This window comes from Myotis nattereri (assembly GCF_964212035.1).
Source record: "Myotis nattereri genome assembly, chromosome: 16".
NCBI lineage: Eukaryota > Metazoa > Chordata > Mammalia > Chiroptera > Vespertilionidae > Myotis > Myotis nattereri.
Window position 1 is genome coordinate 20,131,834 of NC_138091.1, and position 23,682 is coordinate 20,155,515.

Here is a 23,682-nt window from a genome sequence, read left to right on the forward strand (position 1 = left end):
GGGCCGGATCCGGCCCGCGGGCCGTAGTTTGCCCACGGCTGGACTAGACATTTCTCCAAGGAAGATATACAAAGGGCCAATAAACACATGAAAAGATGCTCAATATCATTAGTCATTAGGGAACTGCAAATCAATGAGATACCACGTCACACCCATTAGGATGGCTATATAAAAAAATGAAACAAGCCCAGCTGGTGTGGTTCAGTGGTTGAGCATTGACCTATGAACCAGGAGGTCCCAGTTCGATTCCTTGTCAGAACACATGCCTGGGTTGCGGGCTCGATCCCCAGTAGGGGGCGTGCAGGAGGTAGGTGATCAATAATCCTCTCTCATCATTGATGTTTCTCTCTCTCTCTCCCTCTCCCTTCCTCTCTGAAATAAATTTAAAAAAATTTTTTTAAGTGAAACAAGTGGTGAGGATGTGGAGCAATCCTCAAATAATTAAACACCAAGCAATCCCGCTGCTAGGTTTTTCCCAAGAGAAATGAAAACACATGTCTACATGAAAACCCATATGTGAATGTTTATAGCAACATTAAACAACCCAAATGTCCATCAACAAATAGGTAAAGGAATGAAGAACTGATACATGCTATGACATGGACGAGCCTTGATAATAGTATGCTATGTGAGAGAAGCCAGTCACAACAGACTACAAACTATATTACTCCAGTCCTGACTGGTGTGGCTTAGTTGGCTAGAGCATCATCCAGTACACTGAAAGGTGATGGGTTTGATTCCCAGTCAGAGCACATACCCAGGTTGCGGGTTCAATCCCCGATAGGGGTGGGTACAGAAAGCAACTGATCAATGTTTCTCTCTCTCTCTTCTTTCCTCCCTCTCTCTAAAATCAGTTTAAACAAAGACATATTCTCAGGTGAGGATTACAAAGAACTATGATTCTATTCATGTGACAATCCAGAACAGGGCCATCAATAGATAGTAAATAGATTAGTAGTTGCTTAAGGCTGTGGGGTGAAGGAATAAAGGGTAAGGAGTTTCTTTCTGAGGTGATGAAAATGTTCTAAATTGATTGTGGTGATGGCTACATATCTGAGAATATACTAAAAACCACTGAATTATACACTTTAAATGGATGAAGTATTTGGTATGTCAATTATATCTCAATAAAGCCTGTTTTTTTTAAAAAAAGAAGAATTTATAGCCATTTCAGAAAATGTGTTTGTTTACATTTTTGAGCAGGTGGAAAATAAGTTACCTCTATAGTGTCTGGTAAAATGAAGTCTTCTGCTTGCTGTAATGACACATGCAAGCTATGCTTTCCCTGAAGACTGTCATTGTCTTTTTGTAACCTCACCAACTCTTCTGAAACCTGTTCCCGTGACTGCATCAGCACCGCCTAAAATAGAAACAGATGCTAATCACAGCCAGAAAGATTAAATCCTATCTGCTGATAGATGCACAAGAGAAACACAAGCCAAACGAAATGAGGGCTGAGGAGACAGGGTGCATAAACCTCATAGACTGACTTGCAGCCTTTACATATATTGAAGGGACAGGCAATGAAGCAAGTTATTTGAGCTCATTCTACGCTTTACCAACAGACTAAAAGTATTGACTCTCTTCCCCCGTATCTTGGACTCCAGAAGGAACAGTATCTCTAGCTACATGGAAGTGTCTGACACAATTAAGACTTGTATCAAACAGAGCATACAGTACAAGCCTCCTCTTTCCTGACAGCATGCATTCAATATGAAATAGGGAGAAACCAAAAGCAGTATCTTTCTTCATTTTTCATGACATGTACCTACATTCAAGCTCAGGATCACCATGAATGGCCCAAGAACTCCCAATATTAGACATCATCAAGAGGATATATGTTTTGCCCTGACTGGTTTAGCTCAGTGGATAGAGCGTCGGCCTGCGGACTCAAGGGTCCCAGGTTCGATTCCAGTCAAGGGCATGTACCTTGGTCGCGGGCACATCCCCAGTAGGGGGTGTGCAGGAGTCAGCTGATGGATGTTTCTCTCTCATCGATGTTTCTAACTCTCTATTCCTCTCCCTTCCTCTCTGTAAAAAAATCAATAAAATATTATTTTTTTTAAAAAGAGGATATATGTTTAGGAAACAAAAAAGCCATTCTTAAAATAGGATAAGTTCCTATTTCTGCTTGCTGATGTAGAAAACTACCTTAGGTACTTCATATGAATTTGTATCAATATAAAAGTTATATAAGATAAAATTCCACAAAAGTATTTAATTTCTGCTGTTTTAGTACTAAGTCATTTACCTTAAATACATAAATGTAGATTACTCACTCCCCCAATATTTATTTAGCAGCTACTACTCTATGCTAGGCATTTTGATGCCCATGGGGAATACAAGACAGAAGCCCTGGAGAAGCTCATGGTGCAGTGGAGGGAAGGTGAGTAAACCAAAGATTACCAACCATAATACAAGTGCGAGGACAGAATGGGCCCAGCAGTGATAAAAGGACGGAAGAGCACCTAATTAGGGGAGAGGGTTAGAGAACATTTCAGGAGGCTGACCCCTGACTGCATCCTGAAGGACAAACTGGCTGCTGGCAAGTTTGTCCTTCAAAAAGAAAAAACAAAGATAAAAGATAAATTTAAATGATCATATATGGGAGTAAAAAAGATACGGAATGAAAATGAAACTTCTGCCGAAACCGGTTTGGCTCAGTGGATAGAGCGTCGGCCTGCGGACTGAAGGGTTCCAGGTTCGATTCCGGTCAAGGGCATGTACCTGGGTTGCGGGCACATCCCCAGTGGGAGATGTGCAGGAGGCAGCTGATCGATGTTTCTCTCTCATCGATGTTTCTAACTCTCTATCTCTCTCCCTTCCTCTCTGTAAAAAATCAATAAAATATATTAAAAAAAATAAAAAAAATGAAAATGAAACTTCTGAGTATTTATACATTTTTATAGTTTAAGAAAAAAATCCAGCCCAGCCCTTGTGGTTTGAGCTTCGACTTATGAACTAGGAGATTACGGCTGTATAACTGGTCAGGGCACATGCCCAGGGTTTCAGGTTCAATCCCCAGTGGGGGCCATAAAGGAGGCAGCTGGTCAATGATTCTCTATCACTGATGTTTCTATTTTTCTCCCTCTCTCCCTCTGCCTTCCTCTCTGAAATCAATTAAAGAAAATTTTTCTAAATACAGTATATAATGTACATAACACAAAATATGTGTTGATCAGCTGTTGATATTACTTGTAAGGCTTCCAGTCAAGAGCAGGCTATTAGGCTATTAGTAGTTACATTTTGGGAAGTCAAAAGTTCTGTACATGGATTTTCAACTGTGCTGGGGTCAGTGCCCCAAACCCCACATTGTGCAAGGGTCCACTATAATAACATTATAGTTATATAGAACATTTTTGTTCTTAGGAAATACATAGTAAAATGTTTAGGAGTATATGATGTCTACAGCTTAATTCCAAATTGTTCAGAAAATACATACAACCCTGGCTAGGTCGCTCAGTTGGTTGTAGCATCGATCATCCCATACACCAAAAGGTTGTGGGTTCCATTTCCAGTCAGGGCACATACCCAGGTTGCAGATTCCATCCCCCAGTCAGGGTGTGTATGGGAGGCAACCTATAGATGTTTCTCTCACATCGATGTTTCTCTCTCTTCTTCTCTCTCAAAAATCAATAAAATAAAATAAAAAGCTCTTTAGAGTAAGGTATTATGTTCCAGAGCCAACAATCTTAAGAAAAAACACACACAGGGTGGGGCGAAAGTAGGTTTACAGATGTGAGTATGCAAAACAGTTATTCATGTACTAGAGGCCCAGTGCCCAAAAGTTGTGCACTCGGGGGGGGGGGGGGTTCTCTCAGCCCAGCCTGCACCCTCTCGCAGTCCAGGAGCCCTTATGGGATGTCCAACTGATGGCTTAGGCCCACAGTCAGACATCCTTAGTGCTGCCGAGGAGGCGGGAGAGGCTCCTACCACTGCCACTGCGCTCACCAGCCATAGAAGGGGGGTGTCCCTTCAGGGAAGCCTGTACCATCTCCAATCTGGGACCCCCTCAAGGGATGTCCAACTGCCCTCTCATAATCCAGGACTGCTGGCTCCCAAACGCTCGCCTGCCTGCCTGCCTGCCTGATTGCTCCTAACCGCTTCTGCCTGCCAGCCTGATCGATGTCTAACTGTTCCCCTCCCCTGCCGGCCATCTTGTGGCCACATGGGGGTGGCCATCTTGTGTATTGGGAGTGATGGTCATTTTGCATACTGGCTGTGACTAATTAGCATATCGGGGCTAATTAGCATATTCCTCTCTTATGATTGCGTTGTAGTGATGGTCATTTTGCATACTGGTCGTGACTAGCATAACCTGTCATGACTAATTAGCATATCTGGTTGTGACTAATTAGCATATCTCTCTCTTATTATGAGATTATTATTAATTACTATATTATTTTTCCATATGAACAACTGTTAATCTATTTGCTCCACCCTGTATGTGCATATATAATATGAAAGAGAAAGAGACTGAGAAACAACTACAAGTTTGAAACAGACCAGGGCTAGGATTTAGAAGTTAGCTTAAAGGTCATTCAGACACTGACCCAATGCCAACCAAAAAGAAACCCTCCTAGCCAGTGTGGTTCATTGACCCAGGAGCCAAGAGGTTGCCAATTTATTCTCAGTCAGGGGACATGCCCAGGTAGCAGGCTCCATCCCCAGTAGGGGGCGTACAGGAGGCAGCCTATCAATGATGTTCCTCTCTCAGTAATGTTCCTCTCTCTCTCTAAAAATCTATAATAATAAAAAAGATTTTTAAAAAAAGAAAGAAGAAACCACTGCCATGTGACCTGATGCTGTTTTGGTCATCCCTGGAAGAGCTGGACAAGAGGCAGCCCTGTAGCACCATCCCAGCAGAACCAACAATGCTATAATTTACAAAGGGCCATTAGATGCAGGGTCCCAACTTTGAGAAAAAAGGAAGAATAAGTCAAATGGAATCAGATGACGGAGGCCCAAATCTGGGGAACTATTTTGCAGAGGTTCCAGCCAGCTCTTCTTCAAGAAGCCTTTTACCCCAACCATCTCAAAATGAATGGCCTTCTCAAAGTTCCCAGGGCCACAACAGGATTTATCAGCATGCTTTATCATAACTTGTGGGCAATTAATGAGGTTATTTTAGGTAAATTCCCTGTCCAGGAAAAGCATGACTGCTTATAAGCTACACCTGCTAGGGCTCTGAGAGATTTCAAGTTTTATAGCTTGTACTTGGAACTGAAAATTAAATGTGGTCCACAGTTTATTTGATTTAGGTTTCTAAAATCAGAAAAATAGAAGATTTGGAATATTGAGAGGTCAGAAAGTAGGCTTAAAAAGAAATAACGTCTTTACATAATAATGTTTACATTATTATGCCCATTATAAGGCAGCATACTAAACTAATGCCCATTACTGTAGGCTCTGGAGAACGTAACAGTAACCACACTTTGGTCTGGGAGATAGTCATATCAAAGATGATTTCAAGATAGAACAAAAAGAACTATATTGAACATATTTAACATTTATTTAAATATTAACTTACCATCTGTTCCTGAACATCCCTCTTTGCTTGGGAAAACCCCTGTTGTAACTCTTCAAGTAAAACCTCAGATGCTTGGGCTCTTAGGACAAGTGCTGAGATCTTTTACAAAAAACAAACAAACAAACAAACAAAACATACAAAAAATAGCAATTATGAAACTGGTTATTCTGAAACTAACTCTTCCATCTCTGCTTACTTAATGTATAGGATTATGTATTAGTTATCGTAGCCCACTCATCACTCATCAACAGGTATGTGAGCATCTGCTGCGTACAAAGCCTCAGCCTTTCAGATATCACAAAGCAGTGTCGAAGTCCCCAGGATCTTGTGCTGCCACACATGAGCAAACGGCACTGTATGGGCCTCTAGCCACAGATATTAATCATTGTGACCTAGTCATCAATAATAATCTTAAAAATTATACAATAAATTTGTTTACAATTAAAATATTGTCCAAATTCTGCTTCCAGTAGTAGTGATTTGGATAATGTGAAACCACCTTTCTATCAAGAATTAGAAAAATGAGACCAAAATATTGAAGACATGTATGTACTCTTGAGACATTGGAAAATAAGGCAAAAAAAAATCACGGAGCCCAGGTCCAGAGTGAGCACACTGGGAGTGGTGAGTGCAGCATCTGGAACAGCTCTTCTCTAGAAGAATGTGCCAATTCCAAAAGAAACAGATGTGACACTGAGAAGCTGAGCAGAGTGGGAGTCAAGGATCCACTTCGCAGAGGGACCCTTGGTAAACACTCTGCACTTCAGATTGGGTCCCCAAAGGACCATACCTGAGGGTAAGGAAGAATTTAAAATAATACAACCTTCACGATTTTCTATAATCACAATTCCTATAATAGGCTCAAGGTGATATAGGACTGTTAGTACCTGACTCTTATAAGGAAAATGCCTTTATATTGTTTCAATAATTTTTCCTATACAATGTCTACCACTCAAGTAAAAATGCACAAAAAAATATGATAAAAACAAGAGGAAATTATTTTAAAAAATATAACAAACAGATCTACAATGAATTCAGATATGTGAATTATTAGAGGCAGACTTTAAAATATATTTGACCTGTTTGGAGATTTGAAAGAAAATGTTTCAGAGAACTGAAAACAATAAAAAATTACCAAATGGTCCTGGCTGGTTTTTCCCAGTGGTTAGAGCATCGACCTGCCAACTGAAGAGTCTGGGTTCAATTCCCAGTCAAGGGCATGTAACTGGGTTGCAGGCCCAATCCTGGCCAGGTCGGGGGTGTGCAGGAGGCAACCAATCAATGTATTGCCCCCACATCGATGTTTCTCTCCTCTCTCCCTCCTCCCTCCCTTCCACTCTCTAAAAATCAATGAGGAAAAAATTATCCTCAGGTGAGGATTAACCAAAAAATTTTTAAAAATTACCAAATGGATTTAAAAAACTGAAAAATTTACCTAAATTAAAAACTCAATGGATTTCAACAGATTAGACCTATTTGAAAAGAAAATCAGTGAAGTAGAACACAGACCTGAAGAATATAAAGCCAAAAATGGTAAATACAGAAGAATTAAAAAGTCATATAGGCCCTCACCACTTTGGCTCAGTGGCTAGAGCAGGGGTGGGCAAACTTTTTGACTCAAGGGCCACAATGGGTTCTTAAACTGGACCGGAGGGCCGGAACAAAAGCATGGATGGAGTGTTTGTGTGAACTAATATAAATTCAAAGTAAACATCATTACATAAAAGGGTACGGTCTTTTTTTTTTTTTTTTTTTAGTTTTATTCACTTCAAACGGGCCGGATCCGGCCCGCGGGCTGTAGTTTGCCCACGGCTGGGCTAGAGCGTAGGCCTGTGGACTAAAGAGTCCCAGGTTCGATTCCGGTCAAGGGCATGTATCTTGGTTGCGGGCACATCCCCAGTAGGGGGTGTGCAGGAGGCAGCTGATGGATGTTTCTCTCTCATCGATGTTTCTAACTCTCTATCCCTCTCCCTTCCTCTCTGTAAAAAAATCAATAAAATATATATATCTTTTAAAAAGTCCTATAGATGCATGTGAAAGTCTAACATATAAGTTATTTAAAGAATAACCAATGGAAATAGCTAGCTACTAGAGCAAAAAAAATAAGCCTAAGCAAAAAACTCTAATTTAACTCATAGATATACTCAAGAGAAATGAGTCCATATGTCCAACAAAAGACACAAAAACTAGAATGTTAGAAAATGTATTATTCATTTACAATACCCCAAACCCAGGAACAACTTTACTAAAATCTCTCAAAGGTTCACAAGCAGCTTCTGGCCTCAGCATGCCCCATACTTCCTGCTAAGTGATTCCTAGCTGGGCCTTAGTGGCAGCCAGCTATGGTTCCCAGCTTGGCCTCTCCCAGGTACCTCAAAGCCCACCACAAGTGACAACCATCACACATCACTTTGATCTGCACCAGAGCCCCTCCCAAGAGTCCCTAGAACCAACAAATCCTGTTGGCCAGTTTAAGACCACACCAGAGCTCCACCCAGCTACCTCCACAATTGACACACTCAAAGAACGGAATTGGCAGACACGAGAGTCCCATTAGAGCAAATCCTGCTCCACAGGGCCAGCCCCTGCACAACAACTCCTCTGCTGTAGTCATGCCCAGTCCTCACAGCCCGAGAGTCAATCACTCCCATTGACATGCCAACAGCTATTAAGGCTCAACTATAGCAGGAGGGCACACACAACCCACACAAGTGACACACCTGGAGCAACCGGTTCAGGTGACCATGGAGACTAGGCCCCACTGGATACCTACTACATATGGCTACTCTACCAAGACCAGGAGACACAGCAGCTCTACCTAATACACAGAAACAAACACAGGAAGGCAGCCAAAATGAGGAGACAAAGAACATGTCCCAAATGAAAGAACAGAACAAAACTCTAGAAAAGGAACTAAACAAAATTGAGACAACCTACCAAGTGCCGAGGTCAAAGCACTGGTTATAAAGATGCTCAAGGTACTTAGGGGAAGAAGAGATGAACTCACTGAGAACTTCAACAAGGAGACAGGAAACAAAAATGGAGATAGAAAACAAAAAAAGAACCAGTCAGAAATTTAAAATGCAATAACTATAATGAAGAGTACATTAGAGAGAATGAACAGTAGATTAGATAACGCAGAGAATCAAATCAGCAATTTGGAAAATAAGGTAGTAGAAAACAATTGGAACAGCAAAAAGAAAAAAGAATAATAAAAAAAAGAGGGTACTTTAAGGGGCCTCCGGGCCCAATGTCAAATGTACCAACATTTGCAACATAGGGATACCAGAAGGAGAAGAGAGAGAGGAATTGAAATCTATTTGGAAAAAAAACCCAGAAAACTTCCTTAACCTGGCGAAAGAAATAGACATATAAGTCCAGGAAATGCAGACTCCCAAACAACATGAACCCAATGAGGCCCACACCGAGACACATCATAATTAAAATGCCAAAGGTTAAAGACCAAAGAGAGAATCTTAAAAGCAGCAAGAGAAAAGCAGTTAGTTACCTAGAGGGGAGTACCCCTAAGACTGTTGGCTGAGCCCTGGCTCAGTAGTTCAGTTGGTTAGAGCATCATCCTGATACGCTAAGGTTGTGGGTTCAATCCTCAGTCAGGGCACATACAAGATTCAACCAATGAATGCACAAATAAGCAGAACAACAAATCTCCTCCCCACCCCCTAAAAAAAAAAAAAGTGTGAGCAGATTTCTCAACAGAAACGTTGCAGGCCAGAAGGGGTTGACAGGAAACGTTCAAAGTGGTGAAAAGCAAGGATATACAACCAAGATTACTCTACTCAACAAAGCTATCATTTAGAATCAAAGGACAGATGAATTTCTCAGAGAACAAAAACTAAAGGAGTTCATCATGACCAAACAGTATTAAAAACATATGTTCATAACCCCAAGGTAAGAAAACATTCTTTTAAAAACTGGGTCAGCCGTAGCCGGTTTGGCTCAGTGGATAGAGCGTTGGCCTTCGGGCTGAAGGGTCCGGGGTTCAACTCCGGTCAAGGGCATGTACCTTAGTTGCGGGCACATCCCCAGTGGGAGGTGTGTAGGAGGCGGCTGATCAATGTTTCTCTCTCATCCATGTTTCTGGCTCTCCATCTCTCTCCCTTCCTCTCTGTAATAAATCAATAAAATATATTTAAAAAAATTAAAAAAAAATAAAAACTGGGTCAACCTGGAGAACCTGGCTGGAGAACCTAGCAAGAGACCATGGACACAGAACCTGGCTGGAGATCCTAAACAGAACTTCGCTGGAGATCCAGACCAGAACTTGGCTGGAGATCCTGGCTAGGCTGCTGATCAACTGAATGCTGCCTCCGTGTCATTCCTTCTTCGCCGACTCCGTCCACACCTTTGGGGACCCCTGGACCCGCTGGGGTTGGACCCCAGCAGCAACCGATCAATGTTTGTCTCTCTAATCATAAAGAAAAGATCAATAAATTTAACTACATTAACTTAAGAACTCCTGTTCATCAAAAACCACCATTAAAATAATGAAAACAAGGCCCTGGCTGGATAGTTCAGCTGGTTGGAGTATTCCCCCATGCACGGAAGGGTCCTGGATTCTATTCCAGATCAGGGCACATACCCAGGTTATAGGTACAATCCCCAGGTGGAGTGCATACATGAGGCAACCTGCCGGGAGCCAGTCCATGCTTGCTGTTTCAAGGGACCTGGCATATATGGCATACTGTTCTTAATATGTTTGCTCACCTTCTTGGCACTATGTGTTTTAACCAAGGTCTCTGAGAAAGGGTGTTTCCCCAGGTAGGGATTTTCCCCTGAAGTTAGGGAGGGAATAAAACCCCTCAACTAAGTGCCAGGCGGGTAATTAATCACTTTAACTACGAACAATCATGCTTAAGCTACATAATCTTTACTCCCTGGAATGGAGATAAGAAACGCCCTAACCTTTGTAATAGAGATTGATAGGATTGAATTAACTGGTATAAATACAGATGTAACAAGACAGCAAGAGACAGAGAGAGAGACAGAAATTGGCACAGAACCTACACAGAACGTTCTCTAGAGATAGAAGAACTTCGCTGGAGAGGACATGGCAAAAGATCCTGGACAGAAACTGGCCTCAGAACCTAGAGACAGAACCTAGCGAGAGAACATGGCAAAAGATCCTGGACTGAACCTGACTACAGAAATTGGCAAGAGAACCTGACTAGAACCTGGTGACTGAACCTGGCTGAAGAACCTGGACAGAACCTGGCTGGAGAACCTAGCGAGGGAACATGGCTACAGAACCTGGCTGGAGAACCTGGAGAACCTGGCTGGAGAACCTAGCAAGAGACCATGGACACAGAACCTGGCTGGAGATCCTAAACAGAACTTCGCTGGAGATCCAGACCAGAACTTGGCTGGAGATCCTGGCTAGGCTGCTGATCAACTGAACGCTGCCTCCGTGTCATTCCTTCTTCACCGACTCCGTCCATACCTTTGGGGACCCCTGGACCCGCTGGGGTTGGACCCCAGCAGCAACCGATCAATGTTTGTCTCTCACATCAATGTTTCTCTCTCCCTCGACCTTCCCCTCTCTCTCTAAAATCAATGAAAAATATCCTCCAGTGAAGAGTAAAAAATAATGATCATGATGATAATAATAATAAAAACAAGATATAGGACAGAAGACAGTTGCAACACAAATCACTAAAAGAAACCAAGAAGATTATATAAAAAAAACTCCTACTCTAGCAGGTGTGTCCAATGGTTACAGCATCAGCCAAAACACCAGAGAGTCACAGGTTCAATTCCAATCAAGGGCACATACCTGGGTTGCAAGTTCCATCCCCAGCCAGTTTGGAGTGTGTGTAGGAGGCAACTAGTCAATGTGTCTCTCTCACATCAATGTTTCTCTCTCTCCCCCATCCCTTTCACTCTCTCTAAAAATCAATAGAAAAAATATCCTCAGGTGAGGATTAGAAAAACAACTAACAAATCAGATAAACAAATAACTTTTTAAAAATTAAAAGAATACAACGCAATAGAAAAAATCAGCATAAGACTCGAGAAGGAATCACACACACACAAAATGATATCCCAGTAGCCAATTAACATGAAAAATGCTAAATAACCTCAATGGTCATCAGAGAATTGCAAACTAAGCCACAGTGAAATACTATTCACACCCACCAAAATGCCTATAATTCAAATAACTAACAAAATCAAGTTTATCAAGACTGCGATCCACAGGAATTCTTCTCATATAATGCTAGTCAGAGTATAAATTCATACAACCACACTGCGAAACGCTTTGGCCTTAGTATCTACTAAAGACATTTTGAACATTCTAACCCAGGAATTTCACTCCTAGGCATATAGCCACCAGAAATATGTTCAACAAGCCCTATACAAAAATGTCAAAGCAGAATTATTTATAATATACCAGAACCAGAAACAACCCAAATGCTCACTGTGATATATAAACTGTGATATATCCATATACTAGTACAACTGTACAACAATGAAAATAAGCATACTGCTACAAGCATCTTGAGTAAGAATCTCACATGTTGAATAGAGGAAGACAGACACAAAAGAATACAAACAGCCCTAACCGGTTTGGCTCAGTGGATAGAGCATCAGCCTGTGGACTCAAGGGTCCTGGGTTCGATTCCAGTCAAGGGCATGTACCTTGGTTGCGGGCACATCCCCAGTGGGGGGTGTACAGGAGGCAGCTGATCAATGTTTCTCTCTCATCAATGTTTCTAACTCTCTATCCCTTTCCCTTCCTCTCTGTAAAAAATCAATAAAATATATATATATATATATATATATATATATATATATATATATAAAAGAATACAAACAATATGATTCATTTGTTAAAATAAGAAAATAAAAAAACAGACAAAGCGAATCTAATGGTGTTAGAAGTTAGGACAATGGTTACCTCTGGGGAAGGGGTGATAAGTGGAGGAGAAAGTGAAGGTTTCTGGTGTACTGGCTAATATCCTATTACTTAATCTTGATATTGTTACAAGAATGTTAGTTCTGGCATGTCTGAGTTTTTACTATGAACACTATACTTTTAAAAAATTATTAAAAAAAAAGATAATTAGTATCTGTCCTGTCAGCAAGTTTGTTGTGCAGCAGAAAACCAAATAAAAAACAAAGGGAAAAGGAGAATCAGCCTCCTGGTATTCATTAATCAGTTACTTCAAAAGTTTTGTGACATTTTTTTAAATATATAAAACAAATACCAGAAAACAATAGTTCAGAGGGAAAACAGAATTGCCAAATCTTCAGGGCAAGAAAGAAACATTATTAAGTTTTCAGAATTTTTTTAAACAACCCAGTCATCCCCCATGGGTCACATTCTAAAAACCCTCATTTACCTACCTGATGACTTGAATCTTCAGTGCTCTGCTTTATGAAGTCTTCTAGCTCCTGTTTATCTTTCATTGTCTTCTCTAACTGGTCATTTGCTTGCCTTAGCATCACCTGTAGTTTTTTCACCTATATAATTTTAAATGTCAATTAGAAGGAAGTACCAGAATTCTTTTATAAATTGAAAAAAGTCTTGACTCCAAAATTTTTAAATTTAATTTTCTTTCTCTGAAAAAATCATAGATTTGTCAATTCAGAAAAAAAAAAAAGAGAGATAAATGACCTAATTTGATGACTATACTCTGCTTTACAGTTGACAAATCATTTTTCACATACATTATCTGCTTTTCCTCCTGGGTACTCTAAGTTAGGACACTGGCCTCCCTGACTCTAATATATCTTCTGCCAACAATCTACAATCCATACTAACACAACATTTTTTCTAAACCAAAAGTCAAATCACATTACTATTTCCCTACTTAAAATCCCTAGATGTCTCCTAAAGTCTTCAGGATCAAATTTAAATCCCTTCAATCATCACCCCTCCCTCAGTGGTGTCATCATGACCTCTGTAACTGCCTCTCCCATTATTTTATCACACACACCCTTTGCCTAGCCACAGAACTATTCATACTTTCTAGAACACATAATTTTCCTTCATAACTCTGCTCTTTTGTACATCTTTCCTCTCCTTGAACACTGTTTCCTCACTTCTTTTCCTAATTAATTTTTACTCGAGATCTAAAAGAAATTTAGTTCAAAAGTAACCCACAAGTATTACTCAACTGAGCCCAAAGTAAAGTTAGATGTTCCCATCCCTCTGCTAGTTCAGTGTATACATCTCAGGAACAAGCTATATGGAACTGATAGCTTGGCGGGCAACACTGAAAGCTCCTTATGAGCAGTAAGTACTATGTTCTATTTGTATCTGAATACCCAGGATTCAGCAAAATGCCAAACACAGTTGAATATCTACTAAAATGACTGTGGAGTCCAAGATAGCCCATTCCAATGCCACACTATCAGAGGCTAACCTAAGTTTCACAAATAGCCTTAGAAATTTACCTTTCAACCATCTATGAAAAAAGCATATAGGCAGGAAATCAATGCCAATGACATTTGAAAATATTAAGCCATCATTCTAATATGCCTAAACTTTTGTTAAAGACAAAGGGAACAATCTTCATAACAATCAAAGAACAATTAGGAAATGTAGGGGAAAAGTACCTTTTCCTTACATATACTCTCACAAGCCTACTCTCACGAAATTCCACATTATTTTCTAGGTGTTACCGAGGAGCCCATTATTAGGTACTATATTTGTAAAGGGTACATGTCAATTTCAGTGTACCAGATCAACCTAATCTTAATTTCTGTGACCCTGTAAATTAACTTAATTAATTCAACAAATTTATGACAAGAAATAGAGGCAATAAGCAATGAAGATTCCAAATACTAACTAATATAATATTCAATTAATTTTCCATGTTTATATACTCACTAGAAGCCCGATGCATGAAATTCGTGCACAGGGGTAGGTGGGGGTGTCCCTCAGCCCAGCCTGCACCCACCCTCTCCAATCTGGGAAATCCCTCTCACAATCCAGGACTGCTGGCTCCCAACTGCTCGCCTGCGGGCCTGATTGCCCCTAACCACTTCTGCCTGCCAGCCTGATAGATGCCTAACTGCCCAATTGTCCCTAACTGCCCTCCCCTGCCAGCCTGGTCCCCCTAACTGCCCTCCCCTCCTGGCCTGGTCACCCCTAACTGTCCTCCCCTGAAGGCCTGGTCACCCCAACTGCCCTCCCCTGCAGGCCTGGTCCCCCCCCAACTGTCCTCCCCTGCAGGCCTAGTCACCCCCAACTGCCCTCCCCTGCTGGCCTGGTCCCCCTCAACTGCCCTCCCCTGCAGGCCTGGTCCCCCCCAACTGTCCTCCCCTGTAAGCCTAGTCACCCCCAACTGCCCTCCCCTGCTGGCCTGGTCACCCCTAACTGCCCTCCTTGCCAGCCTGGTCGCCCCTAACTACCCTCCCCTGCCAGCCCAATTTCCCCTAACTGCACTCCCCTGCCGGCCTGGTCACCTCTAACTGCCCTCCCCTGCGGGCCTGGGTCCCCTCCAACTGTCCTCCCCTGCTGGCCTGATCGCCCACAACTGCCCTCCCCTGCCCACCATCTTGTGTCCACATGGGGGTGGTCATCTTTGACCACATGGGGGTGGCCATCTTGTGTGTTGGAGTGATGGTCTATTTGCATATCACCTCTTTATTATATAGGATGAGAGTATCACTTGAGCAAAAGGGGCAAGTTTGTAGGTAGGATGTACCAGTGTTTCTGAAAGAGCTGAGCTGACCTGTGAGATGTTGGGCAAGCTGATGAAGCAAAGACACACAGACGCAGAGGTTCTAGTGTGCTCTCACTGGAGATGTAACTGACACTGCATGTACCAGATTATTTCATATTTAACAAGATGGATATACTTCATAAAGCAAATGGGAGGGGAAAACAAATAAATTCTGCACTTCCAATGAAAAGGACAACAGCTCACCAATTTGGCATACCCAAAAGAAACTCACCTGGTCTCTTGTTTCAGCTTCCTGAATCTGAATTCCTTGTAACTGTTTTTCATAATTGGAACACATATCACAACGTCTACCAAGTTTATTTCCAGCATTATGTACCTGAAGGGCACCAAAATTACCTCTTATCAGGCAGAACAAAATAATTCTACATCACAAATGTGAGCAACACATGCACAGTCTTACCTATGTTACTCAAAGTAGAACATGGAGTAAACAATTTCTTCAGGTACTTAAGGCAAGAAGTTACAACATAGGATTGGATTCTAAAAAGTCATAACCTCTGATACAAGTACATTAGCAAAACAAGGGACATAACTTTACCACCAAGAGACTAAGTGCCACAAAACACCACATCTGAGGAAAACACAAAGCAAGCAGAAGGTACTACACCATGAACTCACAACTGAAACCCAGCCAAGGAAGGGGATGGGAGGAGGAACCAGTGCCATTACCCATTTCACCTGCTCCAATTACCAAGTAGGTATGAAACTATTAAGCAGCACCTTCTCACATGTTAGAGAAGAAACGTTTCTCTGCAGCTTAATAAGCTGTTGTACTTACTGACTGACAGCTTCTTTAAAGAAAAGTAACCCTGGGTAAAGGAAAGCACTGGAAGTCAGAAAACTTGTATTCTAACCCAGGTTTTGCTGCCAAGTCAAAGGGGAAACTTAAACAACTCACTTGACCTTTTGAGCTTTCTTCTCCTGAAAATTGGGGACAATCATGTCCTGACTGTCTCATTATTATTAAGAAGCTCAAAGAGATGAGGTATGTGAAAGGGCTTTGTAATCTGTAAAGCACTATGCAAGTATATATTACAGGTTTTATCTTCTATCTTACTTCTGAATTTACAAATACTATTAGAAGGAAAATTAACCTCATTAAAGGCTGCCTTCATATTGCCTTCAATTAGCTAGTCAGTTCCTTCATCATCAGTCACCTGGGAGAGCCAAAGCAGACTATGACAAGGGTCAGACAATAAGGTGAATATCCACTTGCCAACAGCATGTACATGTACTGACTCCAGAGACTATCTTCTGAATGAACAATAAATTCTGGATACCTAGTACTGCTCAAAGTGATCAGGAGGAAAAGAGAAAGATAACTTACCTCTTTTTGCAGGAGATTCCATTCTGTCTCACTGACTAAGCGATAACCACTGGGGGACATATAAGCACTTTCCATACCCTGGGTGACACTGGAGAGGAGAGATGCAGTCTCTTCTTGTTCGGGTGTCATTGCCTTGATTGCTCTTTCCTGATCTTTGGTTAATGTAAACCCACTTGGCATTTGCAGTGACCCAAGGGAGGCAGTATCAAAGTTCTCAGACACGGAATCTGCTCCTACTAGTGGTCCAAAATCTGATTCGTCCAGGTTTCCAGCAGATTTCGCTTTGTAGTTATAACCTAAAGCTTTGGATTGCAGTGAGCCTGAGGTTCCCAAGCTGTCTGTAGACTGTGCTCTCCTGAGTCCATCTTTAAACATGTCATTGTCCAATTTACTGAATGGATCTCCAGATGGCAACAGTAAATCTGCATCTAAGGAATGGACTGAACCATGGGTACTATCTAAATGCTCCTGAAATGTGAAAATACATATTGTTGCATTAGGAAATTCTCTGTATTTTCAAAAAGAAAAACTACCATATGCCAGAAGTATTTTGCCACAAGTTACACATGATAATCATTAGTGTGTTACCTTAACGTATTTATTGAACAAACATTTATTTATTTATTTATTTTATTGATTTTTTTACAGAGAGGAAAGGAGAGGGGTAGGGAGTTAGAAACATCAATGAGAGAGAAACATTGATCAGCTTCCTCCTACACACTTCCCACTGGGGATGTGCCCGCAACCAAGGTACATGCCCTTGACTGGAATCAAACCCGGGACTCTCAAGTCCACAGGCCAATGCTCTATCCACTGAGCCAAACCGGTCAGGGCAAACAAACATTTATTGAGTATCCTCTATTTGCTTGCTGGGCACTAAACCCGGCACTTGGGATACATCTGTGAACAAGATACAACTTGCATCCTATGAACTCAGGATACAACTATGAGCAATCTCTGCCCTCAAGATGCTTATGGCTTCATGAAAAACTAAATTAAGTAAGCAGGCTATCAGAACATTGTATTTAATAAAATGATAGGCTACTACTATGTATTGAATGGCTTGGTAGCTCAAGGAGAGGAATTTAGTCCACACATAAGCAATCAGAGGTTTGCTGAAATTCAGTGCTGAGTATGTTGAGTGTGAGATGCCTGTTGTATATCCAAGTGGAGATGTCCATCCAATAGAGGGACATTTAAGTCTTTAGACAGAGACTTGGGAGAACCATCATATAATGATAACTCAAATCACAGCACCAAATCAGAACACCTAACATAATCTGTAGGATGAGAAGGTCAAGGGCAGAACCCTGAAAAACACATTTTGGGGATGGAGAGAGGAAGTAGTAGAATGGCAGAAGTGAAATGAGGGTAATGTGGTATGCCAGAAATCAAGTTTCAAGCATGATGTAATTAACATGTTAAATGTGGCACACTAAGTGAAAGAAGCCAGATGCAAAAGTTATATATATCGTTTGATCCCAAATATATTAAATGTCCAGAATAGATAAGTCCACAAAGACCAAAAACAAACAAGTGGTTGCCAGAGGCTGAGAGGAAAAGAGAATGGGGAGTGACTCCTTAATGGATATAGGATCTTCTTTTGGGGGTGATGAAAATGTTTTGAAACTAGACAGAGGTGATGACTGAATAACATTGTAAGCATATTAAATTCTGCTGCACTTTAAATGGTTAACTCTATGTTACATGAATTTCATCTCAATTTTTTAAAATGTGGTACAGCACATTCTCAAAGTAAAAAAGGGCACCAGTGCCATTTCGTGATGCAGTCACACAGCTAGTGAGGATTAGAAAACAAGAAAATACAGCAAGTTTCTCTTGAAACTAAATGCACTAAAATTAAACTACTAGCCTTTAAGACTAGAGGCCCGGTGCACAAAATTTGTGCACCGGTAGGGTCCCTAGGCCTGGCTAGCAATCAGGGCTGATCTGTGGGCTGACTGGCAGAGCGACTGAGGTAGGCCTTTGCTGGTACCCGCCTTGGCTAGCCTGGGGCCTGCAGGCTGGGAGCAGCTCATGCATTGAGCGTCTGCCCCCTGGTGGTTAGTGCACATCATAGTGACTGGTTGTTCGCTTGGTCATTCCGTTTGGTCGATTTGCATATTAGGCTTTTATTATATAGGATAATAGCCTTCCTACTTTTTGTTGTTAAACGTTCTTCCTTTTATGAACTAAAAAAAGATTATGGAATAAAATTTTTTTCATGTCTAAAAAATGTCCTTACTTGGTAAAATAGTTGACAACTTTTATGTTAAGTTCTTGATTTCTTTCATCTCTGAAATTCAGATAACTAAGGAACACAAATCTAGCACATATTAAATAGCTATGGCAAAGGTCCCAAAGAAGTATCCTAATAAGAACTGGGAACCCATTCTGTGAACTATGAAGGAGCCTAACATCTAATGCTATCACATACAATGCTGCTGTGACAAAGAGGGAAGGGGACAGGGGCAGAAAAACAGCAGACAGCAAAAGGAACACTTCCAGGAGAATTGTAAACTGTTGTGGTATTTCCAAAAGATGATTCAACAATATGTCCTAATACCCTGCAAATGTTTATATCCTCAAACTCAGCAGTTCTTTTCCCAAAAACTTATACTAAAGAAGTAATCAGGTAAGTCCATATGATTTTTGTACAAAAAAGAATTATATAGGGTGTCCCAAAAAAATGTATACACACTTTTTTTCTAATAGCTCAACTGATGTTTCTTTTCAGATTTAACCCACTAGAATTAATAATTATTCCAAGTGTGTATACATTTTTGGGATACCCTGTAAATAATAGCATTATGGCATTACTTATAATAATGAAAAAGTTGATACTAGTAAAAAATGGACAAACTTGACTATATATGTATCAGTGTGCAAATAGTGTATTTTTATTTTCTATATTTTACAATGTTTTTGACATTTTGGGGCCTTGCTGGCCAAGGAGAGACTGCCTTTCCCAAGCTAACTGATTCCTAGAATAAACATCTTGCCTGCAAACATGCCTTTCATATACAAATCAACCAATCCTGAGTCAATATCTCCAACCAATTCCTTTATCTGACTCTTACACACCAAGCCAATATTTCCCCTACCCCAAAACCCACTAGAATTATTCAAACTAGCCAATTTTATGTGGTTTACCCTGGTCTTCCTCCCTTTTTCCCCCAAAAAACCGACAATGGCTTTAGAGCATGCTTTGCCCTTACTCCTGTTCTGCCTCATGACCAGCTCCGCTGCTTCCCTAGATGGCTTGCCTGATATACAACATATGCTGGGGCACGACTCTCATTTCTAAGAGGAATGTGAATACCATTAAACTTTTCTTTCCCTAGCATTGACCTCTCCATGTTGTCACTCAGTGACTTTTACAAATTAAAACCTGGGCATAAATCAATCAGTAGGAGAGTAAGGAATTATGGTACATTTACATGCTGAAATATGTCAGCCATTACATTATCTTTTTTAGAAACAACATTTACTGATGTGTCAAAACCTTTAAAGACAGATTTAAGTGTGGGGGAAGGGAATGATATATAAAACATTATGTAGTTATAATTGGATTATGTTTAAAAAGTACAAATAGAGGAGAAACCAAGATGGCTGCATAAGTAAACAACGGAGTTTGCTGCCTCGCACAACCACTTCAAAAATACAACTAAAAGACAGAACAGACATCATCCAGAACGACAGGAAGGCTGGCTGAGTGGAAATTCTACAACTAGAAGGAAAGAGAAAAGCATACCAAGACTCAGAGGAGGTGCGGTGCGGAAGTAAAATACAAAGGTACAGAACCGCACGTGGAGAGGGCTGGCGGCTGAGGGCGCAGTTGTCTTTTTCAATCGGGAGGGAGTCTCAGGCTCTGAGCTCCAGTTCCGGGTGAGTCTCTGGGGACACAGACTCATATGGGAGAAGCGGGACTGCCTGGCACCGGTCGGAACTCGAGGGCACCTTTCTCTCGGAGGTGCTTGCAGCGACTACTGGGACACTGAGAAGCAGGGCCTCTGAGGGCAGCCATAACTGCTAGCCCCGCCCTGTTGATCCCGTGGGACCCGCCCCGCCCATGCCCTGCACGGAAGCTTTTGCTGGATAGCCTCAGGCAGAGGCTAGATCAGCACCTCCCTAGAGATCCAGGAGCCAGTGCGCCCAGTTGTCAGAGTGGGACCATCCAGTTTGCAGCTCCTCGGATCCATAAAGGACACACTCAGGGGGCAGACTCAGTGAGCACCAAAGGCCCACTGAAGCAAGTCTTGCCCTGGAGGGGTGTCTCCAGCACAGAAGTTCTCCCACTGCAGACACAGCTGATTCTCACAGCCAACTGTCCTGGAGGTCAATCCCTCCCAGTGTTACCTACAACAATCAAGGCTTAACTACAACAAGACTGTGCACAAAGCCCACAAGGGGGTGCACCAAGAGTGTCCTCCTCAGGTAATTGGGGAGGCTGAACCACTGGGCCCTAGAGGACACTTAGCACAGAAAACCACTTTATCAACACAGGGAAGCATAAAAAAATGCAGAGACAAAGAAACAGGACACAAATGACAGAAATGGAAGAAAGCAAACTACTGGATATACAGTTCAAAACCACACTTTTAAGGTTTTTCAAGAACTTTCTAGAAGCCGCCAATAAATTTAGTAAGACCCTCAAAAAGACTGGTGAGACCACCGATAAATGTACTGAGATCCTCAAGAAATCTAGTCAGACCCTTGAGGTTATGATAAAGGACCAACTGGAAATTAAGCATACACTGACTGAAATGGAGGATATTATACAGACTCCCAACAGCAGACTAGAGGATCGCAAGAATCAAGTCAAAGATTTGAAATATGAAGAAGCAAAAAACACCCAACTGGAAAAGCAAAATGAAAAAAGAATCCAAAAATACGAAGATAGTGTAAGGAGCCTCTGGGACAGCTTCAAGCATACCAACATCCGAATTATAGGGGTGCCAGAAGAAGAGAGAGAGAGCAAGATATTGAAAACCTATTTGAAGAAAAGACAAAGAGAGAATCTTAAAAGCAGCGAGAAAGAAAGTCAGTTACCTACAAGGGAGTAACCATACGACTGTCAGCTGATTTCTCAACAAACTTTGCAGGCCAGAAGGGAGTGGCAAGAAATATTCAAAGTGATGAAGAGCAAGAACCTAAAACCAAGATTACTTTACCCAGCAAAGCTATCATTCAGAATTGAAGGTCAGATAAAGAGCTTCACATATAAGAAAAAGCTAAAGGAGTTTATCACCACCAAACCAATATTATATGAAATGCTGAAAGGTATCCTTTAAGAAGAGGAAGAAGAAAAAGGTAAAGATACAAATTATGAACAACAAATACACATCTATCAACAAGTGAATCTAAAAATCAAGTGAATAAAGCATCTGATGAACAGAATGAACTGGTGATTATAATAGAATCAGGGGCAAGAAAGGGAATGGACTGACTATTCTTGGGGGGGAAAGGGGTGTGGGGGATGTGGGAAGAGACTGGACAAAAATTGTGTACCTATGGATGAGGACAGTGGGTGGGGAGTGAGGGTGGGGTGGGAACTGGGTGGAGGGGAGTTATGGGGGACAAAAAGAGGAACAAATGTAATAATCTGAATAAAGATTTAATTTTTTTTAAAAAGTACAAATAGAAACACATATACATTAACTTTGGGAATGAAAACAGAAAAAGTGGGAAAGGAGAGGTACATAGCAAAATATTATTGGTGGCTATCTCTGGGCAGTAGAATTGCCTACCGGTTATTTTTATTTTGTATACCTTCTTGTATTTTCCAAGTTTTCTATAATGAACATATATACATTGTAGTGAGAAAAGCATATTCTAAGCATAAGGTTAAAGATATGATGTCCTACAAATTTAAATGTTTTTATTACCAATAAATATGACTAAGTTTCCAAAGCATTCCATATTAACTTTAAACCAACAGGCTAAAGTAAATTGTCCTAATTCTCAACTTGAAACAAATATTCAAAATATCAGATCTGAAAGTCTAAAAGATTATTTCAAATGTCTTGAAATAATGCTATACACAATATATCATAGATCTGTTAAGACAAAATTAAAAATTAAAAAAGGCTTCATAGCAAAAAAACAAAAAAATCTCCCTTTCCTATATTCCTGCTAAAATATTTTTGGAAATGTTTGAAACTTTTTCAAACATTCCTGGACACAGGACTGCATGACACAGAAACCACATAATATTTGGCAGTACCCGAAAGTTGAGACAGTCCCCTGGGAATCTATTAAAAAAAAAAATACCGCAGAATCAGGCCTAGTGGTCCTCAGTGTATGATTCAAAACAAAGAATGCAGAAAAACAATTACATCATACTTTTCAATGTCTGATAGGATTTTTATAAACTTTTCTTAAAATGTCAAACAATCCATAAACATGGAAATACAAGCCACACATGGAAGATACACATGGCTCAGAGTACATCTGCAAAATAAACAAAAACACCTCTGAAAGTGGGTAAGACCTTAATCCAATATAACTGAAATTGCTGTATCAGGCCGGGAAAGAAGGCAGCGGTAGGGAAGTGAGCATGAAATTCTAAGCAGCAGGGACAGTATAAACAAGGCATGTGAGCACTGACAGTAAGTAGAAATGTCTGGCTGGGATAAAGTGGCCAGCACAGTAAGGGTAGAAGGGTCTTTCAACTGTCTAATACTGGTTAATACTTCATATATGCTATAGGGAGTTAAGTGTTTCAACATTTTAAATAACTGTATGCCAAGCTAGGGACCTTTTTTAGTTTTTATCCTAAAGGCAGTAAGAGAAGCATTTCTATCATTGAAGAGGGGATACCAGCATGAGTCTTGAAGAATAAATAGAAGGATTTCAATATCAGAAAAGCAGAGGGAGATAAGCATTCCAGGTGAAGAAACCAACATGCAAGGTGGGGAGTGTAGCACAAGACAATCAATGTGGCTAAAACAGAGTGCACATTATGAATGGCCTCGACTATCTGAGTGAGGAATTTGTACTTAATTATGTAGGCAATGGGAGGCAGTGGTAGTTTTGAGTAGGGGAGTGGCCTGACTACAGCTGCACTTAAGAAAAATAAATCTGCCAGTAACGCTGAGGGTGCAATGGAGTGG

At 41.0% G+C, this 23,682-nt stretch overlaps 1 protein-coding gene across 2 annotated transcripts in view; it reads right to left on the reverse strand.

Annotated features, from left to right (window-relative positions):
• The window catches only part of RABEP1 (rabaptin, RAB GTPase binding effector protein 1), a 113,899-nt gene that overhangs the window by 10,626 nt on the left and 79,591 nt on the right, over nt 1–23,682 (reverse strand). For both annotated transcript variants that reach the window (XM_081109324.1, XM_081109325.1), the window contains 5 exons: nt 16,568–17,035; nt 15,452–15,556; nt 12,893–13,009; nt 5,531–5,629; nt 1,220–1,360 (listed from right to left, as the gene is read on the reverse strand). In XM_081109324.1, coding sequence (XP_080965450.1) covers nt 1,220–1,360; nt 5,531–5,629; nt 12,893–13,009; nt 15,452–15,556; nt 16,568–17,035 — 930 coding nt within the window. The remainder of the gene's footprint in view (nt 1–1,219; nt 1,361–5,530; nt 5,630–12,892; nt 13,010–15,451; nt 15,557–16,567; nt 17,036–23,682) is intronic.